Source organism: Pyrgilauda ruficollis, unplaced genomic scaffold (assembly GCF_017590135.1).
Source record: "Pyrgilauda ruficollis isolate IOZ18807 unplaced genomic scaffold, ASM1759013v1 scaffold28, whole genome shotgun sequence".
NCBI lineage: Eukaryota > Metazoa > Chordata > Aves > Passeriformes > Passeridae > Pyrgilauda > Pyrgilauda ruficollis.
In genome coordinates, this window is record NW_024524155.1 from 1,848,508 (window position 1) to 1,863,856 (window position 15,349).

A 15,349-nucleotide genomic window follows, 5' to 3' on the forward strand; every position below is an offset into this window, starting at 1 on the left:
GCTTTGGTGAAATGGTGTTACAGGCTGCAAGTATTAATTCCAGTAAAAACTGAATTAAGTTTACAGCAATAACTACTTGATTTTTAAAATTAATTTTTAATTTGCTTAGCTATTTTAAATACATTATTTAGATGTGGAGCAATCGAAGTTGCAACTTTGTTGTACTCTGTTGGAATATTCTGTAACTATAAAGTTGGCTATAGAATCTTAAAATACAAGAACAAAGTGATGTTAATAAATACATAATACCGCTTTTACATAATTTCTGGACATGAAACAGTGGAGTTTTAATGTAAATTTTAAAATCTTCTATTAAAAAGGTAGCTTAATTATAGTTAGTTTGTAGTGGATGCAAGCTCAATCCTTAAAATATAAAGTACTGCATTTAAAGAATTGAACTTAAAAACATCTTGCTCTGTTTCTTTTCCTCTGTTGTATAGGACATACTGAATTAAACCTTATGAAATGAAAACAACTCAAGTTCAAATTAAAACCTGTAATTAGCTATTGCTTTCATAACCATAGCTGGCAGAGTAGCCATCTCTTGGGAATGTACAGCTTTGTTATTTGGGTGGGGAAATGCTCTGTCAGACTGTATTTTTCAGTTTCTTAACAGTCCTTTAAACATATTACTTGTGCTAGTGAGTTCTCCAAATTGACTGTAGCTCTGTCCCATGAAGATGTTCAAATTTACTTGAAGCTTTGTTATATTTATTGAAAAGAGGCACAGGAATAGTAAATAGGAAAAGAAACATGACTTTGAATTCAATTTGGAAAGATAAAGGTAGTTTGACAAATCTGAGTTACCCATTGAGGCTATTGAGGAAGACCTTGTGGGTAAATCTGCAAGAGCATATGGTGGTGCTAGTTGTACTCCTTTAGTCAAATAATTACAATAGTAAGAGCCCTAAATGAAAATTTAGATTCCAAATTACAAAACTGAGTTGTTTTCAAAGAAGTTACGTGGTTTGGAGCAAAGGCCTGATACAAGCACAGGGCTGCACTTCGTGGCAGGTAGGGAGTATAGTTGCTGGTTTCTCATTGTGTCATATATTGAAATATGTTAACTTTATATCTTACGTTACTAAGTCAACATAGGATCAAAGGTTTTTACAGACTTTTTGTGTACTAAAATATTGCCAATGTGTTATCCCAATATAATTATCTCTGAATTTGACAGAACGCATAGAAAACCTTCAAAGCCAACAAGCTTCCTTGCAGTCTGAAAATGAACGTTTTGAAAGCGAAGTTCAAAAGCTTCAGCAGAAACTTAAAGTAATGACTGAGCTTTATCAAGAAAATGAAATGAAACTACACAGGTGCTGGTTCCTCTTCTTATCTTCCATGCTTGCTGTTTGATTTGAATGTAACTCTGATTTGAGGGACTGAAAATTATTGAAAGTTTGAGTACTGCTTTCCAGAATTTTCTGAATTGTGAAGACAATTTATTACGCTTTCATGTACATTTGTGTTTACAATAGTTTATAGAAATTGTTTGCATGAAACAATTCATTTTAGGACTTTACCACAGCAAGTACAGAAACAAAGAAGTAACAGATTTTTAATCTTTGAAATAAGGCAATTAAAGGAGGACAGCTTGATTTTTTTTTTTTATTTAATTGAATTATTATATGATGTAATACATGTGTCAAAGTTACTGAAAGAAAAGCAGAAGGTGCTTTAACTGTGAGATATATTTTATATAATAAAGAGAGCAAGCAATGTCAGAGGAATGTCAATATATATATATATATATAAAACTAAAAACATAGGCAAGCTCTTGTTGGTAAGCAACATAGGGCCCTTCTGAATCAGGCTTTCCCCACCAAGAAAACCAGAATGTGAAGGCTGTAATATCTGCCTCCCAATCAGAATGTGAGTAGAATTAATTGAAGTAATTATGAATTGATAATGGAAATCAGAAATGTGTTTAGGACTAGAAATTGAAGTTGATTGGTCCAGGGCATGTAGTAGCCTTCTGGAGTGTGTGTGTGTGTGTGTGGCAGCAGGGCACATCACTTTAGGGCATGATGTACAATTACAGTTTTACTAATCAGAAATTATTTCTTCAAAGAGCAGGCATAATCCTGAAGGCAGCAAGAGAATCAGCACAAGATAGATCCTGTACTGAGCAGTGTGCAGGACCTTTTTGAAGTATTACTTTCAGTAATCTGCTCTGTAGCATGTATATTTGTGTAGATATTTGGCATCTTTCTAGAAGCAATAAATCCTAGAAATCATTGCATTAGCATTTTGATTTTTAAAAAAGAGCAGGGAGGGAGTGGGAAGGAACCTGTTCAAAAGAAGATACAATAAGCAGGCAGAAAGCAGACTGTGTGGATGTTATTTAAAAATAACCTCACTAAAACTCAGCAAATATACACTGCTTATCAAAGAATTTTAGAAAAGCCAAAAAGGAGTGGGGAGAAGCAGGTGGGGTGATGTAGCAGCACAAAAAAACCTTAGAATTAATTAAAGCAACTTTTAAAAACTGGGTCTGTTCAAACAGGGAAAATGAAACAGTAGGAAATGAAGATTGAGTAGAAAAGAAATTTAAATCATGTTCACAAGATCCATGATTTAGACAGCTTGATTGTTAAGAGCTGCTGTTCACAGGAAGATGACCCTAACCCTAACCCTAGGGCTGTACACAGCAGTGGTATCCATGTGTGCTCTGCAGAACTACCTTGTGCATAATCTGTGGACTGGAGTATGAATTTTTCTTCTGTAATGCTTAATTAGGCATAAGGATAAAAAAGGAGGACCTGGAAAGACTTTTATTTTTTTTAAATAGCTAGTAACAATCGTTTTTCCTCTAGAAAATTATTTTTAGAAAATACCAGAACAAATCACTGACCATTAGTGTAGTTTGGGTTTTAGTTTGTTTGATATGATTTGTGGCTGCTTTCAAAATTGTTGACTTGAAACAAAATTAACCATAATTTTTGAATTTTGTTTAAAGGAAGTTGACAGTAGAAGAGAGGGAACGTCTACAAAAGGAAGAAAAGCTTTCTAAAGTAGATGAAAAAATTATTCATGCTGCTGAAGAACTCAACAGCTACAGGTAATTGCAGAATTTAGTTGTTGTAATCACTTGTTCCAAAGTGAAGAAAGAGCAATAAAGAATTTTTAAAAACACAGCATAAGCAAATGTATTTTCTTCCAGTTTCTTTATGGTGTATGTGTGTTAGACACTAGTTTGTGGGTAATAATACAGACTAAGGGTGGTTTTACTTTTAAAAAAAGTTAAAATGTTAAAACATTTGGGTGTTGATTATGGCAACTGCTCTTCCGTTAGAATCCTAATTGTACTGATACATTAGCTTTAATGGGGTGGTAGAAGGGGGTCTCTAACCTAGTTCCCCTTACTGAACAAAGTAAAAATAAAAAGCTAAGAGAATGTTGTGAAATAAATTGAATGCTCAGTTTCCCTACAGAGCTAGCATTTTTGCTGTATAGTTAACAGTATTCTGTTTCTGTTTCTCAAAGCTTTTCAGATAGTTCTGTTGCTTAGAAATTATTTACTAAAATATTATCATGGGTGAGTATTTGCTGCAGCTGTTTCTTAACTGCTTTGCTCTGGTTTTTGTTACACCAGCTCTGTACCTCTGGGTTTTTCCCTGCGTTTCCTCTAACTGTGGCATAATTTTTCAATATGTAATGTGTATTTGCCATTTAACTTCAGTGTTTATGGGGGTATTAGGCCTAACTGAGCAATAGTGATCAATACTTCTTTGTGGATATTCTTCAGTATTCATACAGGAGGACAGAATTCACTCTTCCTGATTTATTATGGTTTTTGTAGACATCCTAATTTTAAAGAGAATATTAATATTGCAAATTGAGTATAACCAATCAATGGCTGTGTCTTTGGCCCACCTGCTGAGAAAGTGTAGAACCTAGAGAGGCTGTGCACAGAGCAGCTGGCAGCAAAGGTGGCATCACACATGAGGTCTTGAAGTAACTTCAGTGCAGCTGCCTGTCCCTCAGGACTGACTGTGACAGTGCGGTGCTCCAGCCACATCAGTTCCTGCGCTGAGCTGGGAGAGCCTGGCTGGTAGGGCATGTGAGGAAGGACAGCCTTTATGTTGGAAACATCACAAACCACTGAAAAGTTGGGGGGCGTGTTGGGGTTTGGGTTCTGTTCTCTTGTTTACATCCCTGTTTGCCTAGAATATAAGGCCTAGAATTTCCACTGTTAGCAGAATTTTCTGTATCCCATGGGCCTAAGTGACATTTCTGTCTTTTAGATTTAAAAAAAAAAATCTTAATTACACCTTGTTTATGGTGAGTTTATTTTATTCAAAACTTTCTTGCGTGTTTTATTACAATATTGTCACTATAGGACACGAAATAACACGATGGGAACATGCTGCTGTTCTCAAGGTAAAAAAGGGAAGTTTATTTTCTGGTTCTAACATTTATAGATTTCCAAAGGTGACAGTGGATTGGAGGGTGAAACTGCCACCTCTCCAACGATACTGGAAAAACTAACAGTCTATCAAATTTCTCCTTCTCCATAAAAGAATGCAAAACAATAAATTATTTACAGAAAGTGTGTGAGAAAGTTTGCTACAAGAATGTAAACATCAGAAGGCTTAGAAAATCTTAAAAAAATCAGGGCAACACAATATCATAAATTCTCATTTTTGTTACAGAGAGCGAGCAAAGGACCTGGAAGAAGAGCTGGAGAGAACCATTCGTTCTTGTGAGAATCAGGTATTTTCTGCTTTGTGACAACATCTGCGTAGGAGGGATTTACTGCAACTGCAATACCCCTTGCTGTTAGCTTGTGAACTGTATTTGGCTTAGCTTTGTTGGGTGTCTAATTTTGCCTCCCCCTCCCTCTTCTTAATGTCATCTGGTTTTGACTGAAACGATTTCATAGCAGAGATCACCAGATAACTTTATTGAAAAGTTGAATTTTCAGTTTAGGCATCTCATTATAAATTACCCACAAACATTAAATTATAAATCAAAGCATATAATCATAGGTTTTGGGGTTTAGGTGAATAATGAATCTCTCTTTCACAGATTACTTCACATGAGAAAAAAGCTCATGATAATTGGGTAAGTTCCAAGTGCTGAATTTTCTGTGTTTTCTGCATCTTCATTTTTCATTATTTCAAAAGTTTGCTTTATCACCTTCTGTTTCATACTAAAAACAGATCATCAAAATTATCTCTAACCTTTCACTTTTAAGCATATTTCTTGCAGAAATACACAAAAGCATTTTAAAAACACTTCTATTATATGAAATAGTTGGAAAAATTAAACTGGATACTTATGAGCACAGTAGAATGATAATCTTATGTCATTTGTTATAGCAATAAATCTGCTGGAAGAACACCATATAACAAATGTGTGACATTTTGCTAATAATGAAAGTTTTTGGCCTTGTTTCAATGCCATTTTGATATTTTCTTTGGGTGTACTTGACTTCTTTTATCTACAAGTAGAATACATTATGTCCTCTGAGAACAGTATGTTCCATTGACAGCTTCCTAAGAATGTTTCTACAAAATCCATTTTTGCCTTTTTTTTCCAAACAGGAAAATTTAAAATATCTCCTGACTAATACATTCTTCACTTTCACAGAATGTCTGAGATAAAATCCTGCTAAAAGCTATGGTGCTTTGTGGTCATAATTCCAGAGATTTTATCTATCTGATTTTAAAATACAACAATCTTAGATAGAATTTGAGACTTCATATCTTCTGTAGATGCTTCAAACCAGGTATAACCAAAGAATTCAATTTCTGAAGTTTTGAGAACCTGCAGGAAAGCCTTATCATTCCTCCAAAATTGGGGGGTTAGAGCCGCTAATGTAGTATCATTTGCTGACATATGTGAGGCTCCATACATGAGTCATGTCTTGTGAAAATGTAATCTATACACTTCATATAGAATGTCATGGACCTAGGAATTGTCATATTTATGAAGTATTTAATCAAAAAATAGCAGTATCTAAGCATCTGTTATTGTCCTTTCCCAAAGCTGACAGCCCGAGCAGCTGAAAGACACCTCAATGATATAAAAAAAGAAAATGCACATAACAGACAAAAGTAAGTGCAGTTCTTACCTACTTCTAAACAAATGCAGTTTGACATGTGTTGGATTTAGACAGTTTGATGTTTTCTGTTAATGTATTGTGGCCCAAACACAACAGAGAGATCACAATGTTTGAGTTCTAGAAGAAGGGAAGTCACTTGAGCTTTCCTGTAATTATCACATGCAAGAAAATAAGAATTTAGGAACTATGTGAAGTATTGAAATACCTCAGGAAAGATGCAGAATGTAGTACTAGAACACAAATGTTGGGGGGGGGGGTATTGTTTGTTTGTTTGCTTGAAGTAAGTATGTATCAACCAGACATTGTGGTTACCTTATGATTTCACAGCTTATCTCAGAAGTTAATGCTGAACTAACAGTTGGTGGTAATTAAGAGGAACTTTCAGATGTGAGGTTAACTAATATTTGGAGGGCAATTAGAGTGATGTCATATTAGGAATGTGACATCTAAAATGCAACTTCAGCTTCTGAATTACAGCATAAACATAGCAGCAAAGAGAAATACTTTCATGCATTTTTAAATTCAGAGTACTGTGACATCCTTTGTCTTACTTATTTAGGGAATAAAATACCTTGCTTCATTAACTGGTCAGGTAGAAAGCCTGGCAGTAAACAGTGTAGTCTGGTAAAGCTTTTGCATTTCTTTGTCACTTACAACTTATTGTCTCTTTGCAGATTAACTGAAGCAGAATTTAAACTTGAACTTCTAGAAAAAGACCCTTATGCTCTTGATATTCCAATGAGACCATTTGGCAGAGGTACAGTATTGAATTGCAAAATAGAGCCTAATTCTTTTGGTTTATGGTTTTGTTTCCCAAGACCACACATATTTAATTGTTTGAAAACTATCTTGGCCATGTGTATGTACAAATACCAGTCATTTAAAAAAAAATAATTGGGTCATAAGTGACTCTAGGACACGTCAAGTATTTTGTTGAAACTAAGAGCATTTGTAGTATTGATGAGAGTAGACTGGGAAACGTTACACATGGTAATGAGAGCACAGTTTTTGTTTTAGCTACATAGTTTAGTCTTTAACTTCACCTGAGTAGTTATTTATACAGTTTGTTAAACTAAGTATTGTGAACTTGAGTATTTTGTTTTAACTGTTCCAGAGCATTCCCCATATGGACCCTCACCAATGGGCCGGCCTTCATCTGAAACAAGAGCTTTTCTTTCCCCTCCAACTTTATTGGAGGGTCCTTTAAGGCTTTCACCTATGCTTCCAGGTGGAGGAGGAGGAAGAGGTACAATTCTTAAACTTGAAAATGTATCTATTCTGGATTTCTCTCTCCTCTCCTGTAAACGTGTCACACCTTTTCCTCTTGTTAGTGGCAAAAAGTATTAAAACAACCAATTCAACATCAACAGTTAATTGGACAAACTCTTCCTGTTTTACAGCTTACTTCTAAAGCTTTTTAATGTGTTAACAATGCAATTGGAAATCTAGTTTTTATTGGTAGGTTGGTCAGTGGATTCATTTTAGAAGCATAAATTAAGAAAAGTAAAAAGCCAGACTTATCTATTGTCTTTTCTTTCTTGGATGGATGGGGTTCTGCTGAAATAAATACGATTATAAAGTAAAAGGGAGTCAGTTATTTTTCTGAAGGAAGAATACTGCCCCATCCATCTCATTGGTCTACAGTCCATGAGAAAACGTTGTCAAAACATGAGGCAGTTTTATTGGAGATTGTGGTATTAGAAAGTTACTGGTTCAGTAAATTGTTTCCCTTCTCTTTGTTCTAAATTTGAAGCAGCCATCATGCATGGAGAGTGTTTCTTCCCTGATGATAGAAGGGACCAGGAAGTTTGTGTGTAAGGAGTACAGTTCAGAGATTCCAGAGTAGGTGAAAGTAAGCTGGGGTGGCGTGGATTGTAAGGGAAGAAAAATACCCTCCATTCATATTTTTTATGCTGATGGAAGCAGTGTAGGTAAATGCTAAAGTGAAGTTCAGCATCTGTTACAAGTAATAAAGAAGCTACTGTTTATTTTATTTTTATCATTGCACCCATTGAAGCCTCTACTTAATTAGTGGGAAATAAATTATGTCCAAATTTCTATTCTGTAAGGATTTCAGTAAGTGCAATTATAGTACTTATCTCAGTGCACAAGACACACAATGGCTTCAAGTTTTAGGTTGAATTACAGCATGGAGAATTAGAGAATGGTAGCAGAATTCAGTATTTCTGTAATTTTTCAGACCCAGTCTGTTTGAGAGGAAGCTTGCAATCTAAAATCACTCCTTTTTACAGTTTTTATTGCACTTGATTATGTGTTGACCTGGCCTTAGAGGGTTTTTTCTTTTGTTTGGTTTGGATTTTTTGGTTTGGTTTTTTCCTTCTCCTTGAATAAAGAATTAGAACCAGAAGACTGTTGAATGCAGATGGGTGTTTTAAAATACCTGTATTAACTCCCAGCATGCTAATTGTTAGTTTGATTAGCAGCAGGTTTTTATCACTGAGAAGATTATTTATCATGAGGCTACTGGTTTCTGGTTCAAATTAACTGAAACTTGTAAAATGATTAGTTTTTTCAAAAGCATTGCAGGTCCTCTAAGTTGTGCTGTTACTGAGCTAAGAGTTTTCCCTGCACGCCTTGGAACCCTTCCCGTAGCCGTAGCAAACACCGGAGCGTCCCGTGGAGCCGGCGCTCCTGTATCCTGACAGTGTTGGTGTTCCATGAGCTGTTCCACTGTTTCCACACTGAATGAGGAAAGCCATAGCAGAGGATTTAAAGCACAAGGGTGAATAACTACTCCATTTCTTCGATTAGGATCTAGAGGACCAACTGCCATGTACGAAGCTGGAAGTGAAAGAGGAGAGCTGAATTCTGATGCCCATAGACCACCATCAGATACTGGATCCCTGTCTCCTCCTTGGGAAAGAGAACACAGGATGCTTCTGCCTCCACCAGGTAAAAACTCTGCTTAGCTACTGTATCTATGGAAAAGAGGAGTTACTCACTTGCAGTCTATATATTTAACTATTTTGGGTTTAAAATATTAAATGTTTTCTTGGACCTGCATGTGCAACTGAACTGGTATTTTTTAATAGTGTTTTTTTTCCTCTTTTTGAACACTGTAATTCACTTGCACTTCTCTGCTATCTTTTAAGTACATATTGGTATTATCAATGGACAGTCAACTGGTTTCACCATTTTACTGGGAGTTTATTTAGTGTGTTAAGAGACCTGTCTGGACTGCATAGTTAATAAGACATTTAAGAAGTAAAAAGTTCTAATTTATTTAAATAAAAAAACCCAGGAAATGTTGAAAAATATTATTAAAAAAAAAAACCAAACATTTATATTAATAGTACAAGAGTACCATGGTACATTCATCCTGTCTGGCATATGTTTTCCTGTGGATACTGTCTCTTCAATGATTAACAGCAGCAAAATCAGTTTTCACTCTCACTTCTTCAGCTCAACATCTGTATTGCGCTTAACCACTCAGGGAAGGCAGAGATGAGTTAAGAGGTTTCTGCTGGTATTTCTCAAGTAAAACCTTGGGGGTATGGACAACCTTCCTGGATACCTGTAATAAAGAAAAAAAATGTTACAAGTTTAGAAAAAAAAATTAGGCAACGTGCACAAATTAAGGTACCTCAGTTATTACTGCAGCAAGCAATACACATCTGTGTGAAAGCCTGGTGGTAGAACTCGAGGTCCTCTCAGAATGTAGTTTCTCATCTGACAGGTGTGGTCTGTTGACAGGATACTGCAGAGAGGTAGTTTGGTTTCCTTGGCCTTTCCTTCTTGTTCTTAGCTCACCTTTGCCCTTGGATTTCACTGATACAGTTTGTCTTGTAGCTGCATGACAGATTACTAGATCTGATGCCAGCAAGTTGGTGGAAGCATATTACAGCACTGTGAAACATAATGGAAAACAGTATGCTTACCAAGAATGGCTTAAAACATATAGTACCTTGTTTTGTCTTCCATCTTCTCTGCTAGGCTGAACCTTTGTTTCAAGGCCCCACTGTTTATAACTTAGGCAATCATAACTTTCAAAATTCTGCTGTATGTTAAACCAAAAATCAATGAACTTTTTCTTTTGCAGCTCTTTAGAAACATAAGCAATTTGATATACTTGGTGGGATTCCTCTGGGTTATTTGTTTGCTCACCCTGATTGATAGACACTTTGTATATTTACAAGAGCTTAAGACACCCGGAGAATTTTTCTGGTCTAAAATTGTGTGGAATGGAAGGAATAAATCGTCACAGACCTGTTTTTTGTGATTTCTTCAATGTTAGGTGAGCCTTATTCTGATCCAGTTCTTCCTGCTCGAAGACAAGAAAGATTTTTCCCTAATCCTCCAAATACTGGAAGACTTTCTGGACCAGCAGAACTACGAACTTACAATGTTCAGTCTTTTGATAAAACAGGTGGGAGTTGCTTTCATGATACTCTAGAATGGAAAATCTCTGTATAAGCTGACTGTGCATGGTAAGCTGTGGCAAGAGGACAGGTTCTTAGCTACCACAGACCTGAAGTTCCATTGTGTAAGAAACATTTGAACACCTGCTGGCCTTGATGCAGCCATTCCCTGTTGGAGCAATAGCCCACCCTGCTGTCAGGTGGGTGGGATTCTGTGAATAGCAGTCATCAGGTATTTTTGTGGTCTACCCTCACTGTTCTGTATGTTAACCACTCATAATTGGTTGAGAGTCTGTTTTGGTCCCTCCCATGAGGCTCATCACAGCATTAAAACATCAGAAACCCATACTTGCCTTGCTGTGCCACATTTGGTAAAGTTAGAAAGGGTTGGACTTGCAAAGAGTGAAACAGAAACAGCCAAATGTTCAGGTGTCCACTGGCTTGGTGCACGGAGGTAGAAGGTCTGAGGCCTCTTCCTTCAAACTATTGGCCATAGTGGCAGCTTTTTGTACTTCACAGTGAATTGCTCCCATTTTAATCACACCTTTCACTGACCCACTCATTTTGACTTGGCTGATTATGTACATTTTAGTTTGTGACACTTGGCAACTGCCAGAAGCTCGTAGGCAAAATTTTGGTCACAGAGACCTTATCACTGACAGCTTAAGAGCTTAATACTTACTAAGCAGTTTTCATCTTTATGTAATGCCTTGGTAAGTCACATGTGTCTGATTCATCAGCAAAGTGAAGCCATTAAATTCCCAGCAGAAACTTCGCCACCCAGGAGTCAGTTCCTGACAGGATTAGTAGGAAGTTACCATCTCCCTTGCACCATTTCTGGCCAGAGGAGAGAGTTTTGCTACTCAGTGTAACAGCGTGTGAGAACTGGGAATGCTGAATTTAGTTTCAAGTTGAAGGTTCAGGTTTCAAAGTGAACTGTTCTTTACTGGAAGACAGTTCTGTCCCTGTACAACTACTGACCTTCCCGCTTTCCCAAGCCTCTGTCAGTTTCACTTCTGCTTTCTCACTTCTGCCTCTAATACTTCATGTTCCACTGAGGTCTTTCCTCTAGCACCTGGCTGCTGACTGAAGGACAGGAGAGGTGCACTGTCTTTGCACTTATTAATGCATTTTTCTTACTTCTTTATTCAGTCACTGCCAAGCAACAATTAATTTATTTTTTCAAACGTTGTAGTCAGTTCCCGGGCAATTCAGAGCCGCTTGAATGGAAACAGGGTTTTGGATAAGCTTGTTGCCAGCATTTAACAGGTCATTAAGAATGTGTCAGTGTTGCTTTTTAGAGACACATAATTTCACTAGAGTTGGCTGAGTATTTGTAAAAAAACCCAAAACCCCAAAAAAAGCCCTTCAATTAAAAAACCAACCACCAAAAAACATCCCATCCAGAACATCTGACTTCAGAACAGCAGAGTGTCTCACAGTACTGACATCAAGGCTCCTACTCATTAGAGTTAACAAGTTACCTTTCTTAGGAAGAAAATCAAAATATTATTTAAAGTGAACAAAATAATACTAATTTTCTTAAGATGGGGTGGCAAATTATGAAAACTTTTCACTTGAGGAGGTACCTGGAGGAGGAAACTTCTTGTCAGAAAGAAGAATTAAAAGTTGACAGTTTGTGAGGAACTTCTAAGGACCTAAAATGGAAAGTGTTGTGCAACATAAATATCAAGGCATGAATATTCTCTATGTCTGTGTGACATAGCAGTTGAAATGTTTTAGATTAGGTAACAATATCATCAACAAGGCAGGGCCTGCTTGAAATGACAAGTAATTTAGAGTTTTTTAAAAGACCTGTATTTTCATTGAGAAAAAAAAGCTTTGTTTGCTTTCAAAGAGTAGAAATACAACTTACACATAAAAATTCTGTCACTATTTAGAAGTTTTGGTTTGTTGTTTTTTAGTATAATCATCTCTATTCAAGCTGAAGCATTAAGAAAGCAATATTTTTCAATTCCCAGATTTGGGGGGTTGTTTGTTTGTTTAAAGAAAGTTTATTTAGTGTATATTATGTATTTAGTATATTTTTATCCAGTCAGATTCTACTCTCTGACAATTCCCTTTAATAGTTTTCTGTAGTTGTTATTGAAAATACTTTTTCCCAGCAAAGTTTAAAAGTAAAAAGACTGAAGTTTGTATTTATCTCTTATAAAATAAATAAGGCAAATGAGAGGAGGAGGAGGATGATTATTATTTCTGACTACTCGTCCAAAAATTATGTAGTTCTGGAAGTTTCCTTGATATTTGTCAGCCAAGGAGGGAATTGGTTTTTGTCATACTTGAATAGGATTGGTGCGAAGCTCTGTGCCAAAAGCATATCATAGCCCAGCCATTCCCAGCATGGGGCTTACTAAATAAATAAACTATTACTTGGAGGGAGGGGGAAAATGGAACTGCTGCTTGCTGTTTGTTGCCAGTCTATCCTGATTTCAGAAAAAAAATACTGAAATCAGTGGAGAGAAAGAGATCAGCCCTGAATAACTTATTGTAACTTTTGCATACAGATGGACAGACATCTTCAGAACACAGTCCACGAACAGAACCAAGTGGAGATGGGATGAAGGATCATTCTAATCTTAGTGTAAGTAGCTAAAGAGAGGCTTGATTTAAAGAAGCTTTAATTTTCTGCAAAAAACATAGAAACATTTGTCTGTAGTCCATTGGTCACATTATATTGCACTCTTCAGTGCAAATTATAAAATTATATGTATACTTTACCACAACACTTATTGTCTTGTGAATTACTTTGATATATTACTAATATAATCCCTGTTGAAAATTAATTATATCCCAAAAGATGAGACTATGGTCAAGCAGATGGTCAGTACACATAGATAGCCTTGCTCAGGATTGCGCTGCAGCTGAGGCTGAGTTGGAACTAGCTCTTAGCTAGTGTCACACCTACCTGAAAGTGGGCCTGATGGGCCTGGAGATGTTCCCTTTCCCTCACTAACTTCCCTGGTTTCCTTGTGTTGCAGAACGCACTGCCTGATCAGTCGCTGGCACCTGAAAGTGAAGCTGTCGCTTCAGGGTTTGCACCCCCACCTTTCCCCCCAGTCAGACCTCCACTGATGCCTGTGGATCCTCGAGCACCACCAGTACCTTTCATGAGACGAGGCCCTCCTTTTCCTCCCCCTCCTCCTGCTGGCATCTATGGGCCACGGGAATGCTTTCCAGTACGAGACTTCAGGCCTCCACGCCCTCCGCTGCCAAGTACGTGGCTTTAGCCAGCCTTTGTTTCAAGCTGATGAACACGAGTGCTTTGTGCAGGTAGTGAGCTACCACAGCGGGTAGAGGTGTACATATTTGCACAACTGCTTCTCAATTGAGCTAACAGGGGGCATCTTTTCTGATTAAGGTTTGTTGTGTTGTACACTTACTTTTTCACAACAGCTCATCTTGATCTTTTTATAAATATTAGCTCTGGCTGGAAAAGACACCTACATATACTGTTCAGCATTTAAAGGATTCTTTTTGAGGGGTAGGAAAGCAAGTAGGTGGTTATCTTAGTCCTTTTCTTCCTATGAAATTGCACAAATCTTAAGTTTCATCCTCTGAAGTGTGCTGGTGCCCTGCAAAGGGACAGCCCCAAAACAACTGTTTTCCCTTGGAGTCTGCAAGACTGGAGCAAGGTGTAAGTATCAGACTGCAGGACTTCTTTCTGACTCTTGCTGTTCTCTGAGTATGTGTGAAGAACTAAGCCCTTTATCTGCCAAAATGTCTGTAAGGTGTGGCACGTAAGGGATGCTGTGGCAGACTGAAGGGGCAGCAGCCCAGGGGCTGGCAGTGGCTGGCTGCTGCTTTGAGATTGTTGTGGGTAACTACTGAGAAAAGTGATGGTTTTGCCCTCCTCTTTCCTGGCATCTGTCTCTTTGGATCCTGACATGTGACTTCTAGTTGGATAAGCCTAGCTGAGTAAGCCAGCAAGAGGAGCAGGTGTACATGTTTACTGTTGTGATTGATATTAACTGGATTACTCTGATTCTCTCACAGTAAGAAATCCATTTCCAATGAGACCTTATCCTCACTATCCACCTCAACGACCTGGATTTTTGCCTCCACCACCTCCTCCTGAAAATAGAGTTGAACCATCTCAGTCAAATCCATCAGCTGTAGAACCAGAACCACAGCAGGAGACTTGACAGTCATCTGGGGAATGTCCTGAACCAGTTTTGTGCTGTCCTACTGGCATTTTTTCCTTAAGTTAAGTAACCATTGTTACTTAGGTCTATACAAACTACTTTGCTCAAATTGAAGCTTAATAGGGAAAATTCTCAGGATAGTATTTTGTAAATAAAGAATTAAATACCTATGAATATTGTGAATAAGTGATTTCCACTGTACAATAGTCATTTTAAACTACGCATTTCTAACTTGAGTAGTCTCTTCAGAGGTGTATAAAATTAAATCATGTGACCCTTATTGTAAAAGTCCAGCTGCTTTGTGCTGGTTGAGCTGTACAGGGAGTCTCTCTGCATGCCAAAAGTGATGCTTGCTGCTTTCTGAATAGGATGTGAAAACAAATGGAAACAGTTAATAAAAATCTACAGAAAATGAAAGCAATGTCACTGGTACCATGGTATAATAGATAGGTAAGATGAATAACCATGATTCTCCACTTGAGTCCCCTCTGTTAGTGGCCTCATAGGTGATCTTTCTGCTCTCAAGCTCTACAGTGTGGCAGTTCTCCTGCCATGACACTGAGGGGGAAGAGGCAGCAGAAAAGCTGAGCAGCTCTCCCATCCCTCTTCAAAAGCTGGAGTGGAGTAGTGTTTATTGAAGACATGTACAGGGGTTTTTTATGACCTGGGAGGAAGGAGTCATAGCTAGGATATGCTCCAGCACAGCCCAGCCCTTGCCTTTGAAAACATACGTC

The 15,349-nt window shown here is 37.4% G+C and overlaps 1 protein-coding gene across 4 annotated transcripts in view; it reads left to right on the top strand.

Moving 5' to 3' along the window:
* The window catches only part of MIA2 (MIA SH3 domain ER export factor 2), a 36,298-nt gene extending 21,509 nt beyond the window's left edge, over window positions 1-14,789 (top strand). For 3 of the 4 annotated variants that reach the window (XM_041472071.1, XM_041472069.1, XM_041472067.1), the window contains 12 exons: window positions 1,181-1,319; window positions 2,963-3,064; window positions 4,659-4,719; window positions 5,035-5,070; window positions 5,998-6,065; window positions 6,748-6,830; window positions 7,188-7,319; window positions 8,846-8,986; window positions 10,329-10,460; window positions 12,978-13,054; window positions 13,452-13,686; window positions 14,467-14,789. In XM_041472071.1, coding sequence (XP_041328005.1) covers window positions 1,181-1,319; window positions 2,963-3,064; window positions 4,659-4,719; window positions 5,035-5,070; window positions 5,998-6,065; window positions 6,748-6,830; window positions 7,188-7,319; window positions 8,846-8,986; window positions 10,329-10,460; window positions 12,978-13,054; window positions 13,452-13,686; window positions 14,467-14,615 — 1,355 coding nt within the window. In that variant the 3' untranslated portion in view covers window positions 14,616-14,789. The remainder of the gene's footprint in view (window positions 1-1,180; window positions 1,320-2,962; window positions 3,065-4,658; window positions 4,720-5,034; window positions 5,071-5,997; window positions 6,066-6,747; window positions 6,831-7,187; window positions 7,320-8,845; window positions 8,987-10,328; window positions 10,461-12,977; window positions 13,055-13,451; window positions 13,687-14,466) is intronic. The other variant, XM_041472070.1, reaches the window with a different exon arrangement.
* The last annotated feature ends 560 nt before the right edge of the window (window positions 14,790-15,349 follow it).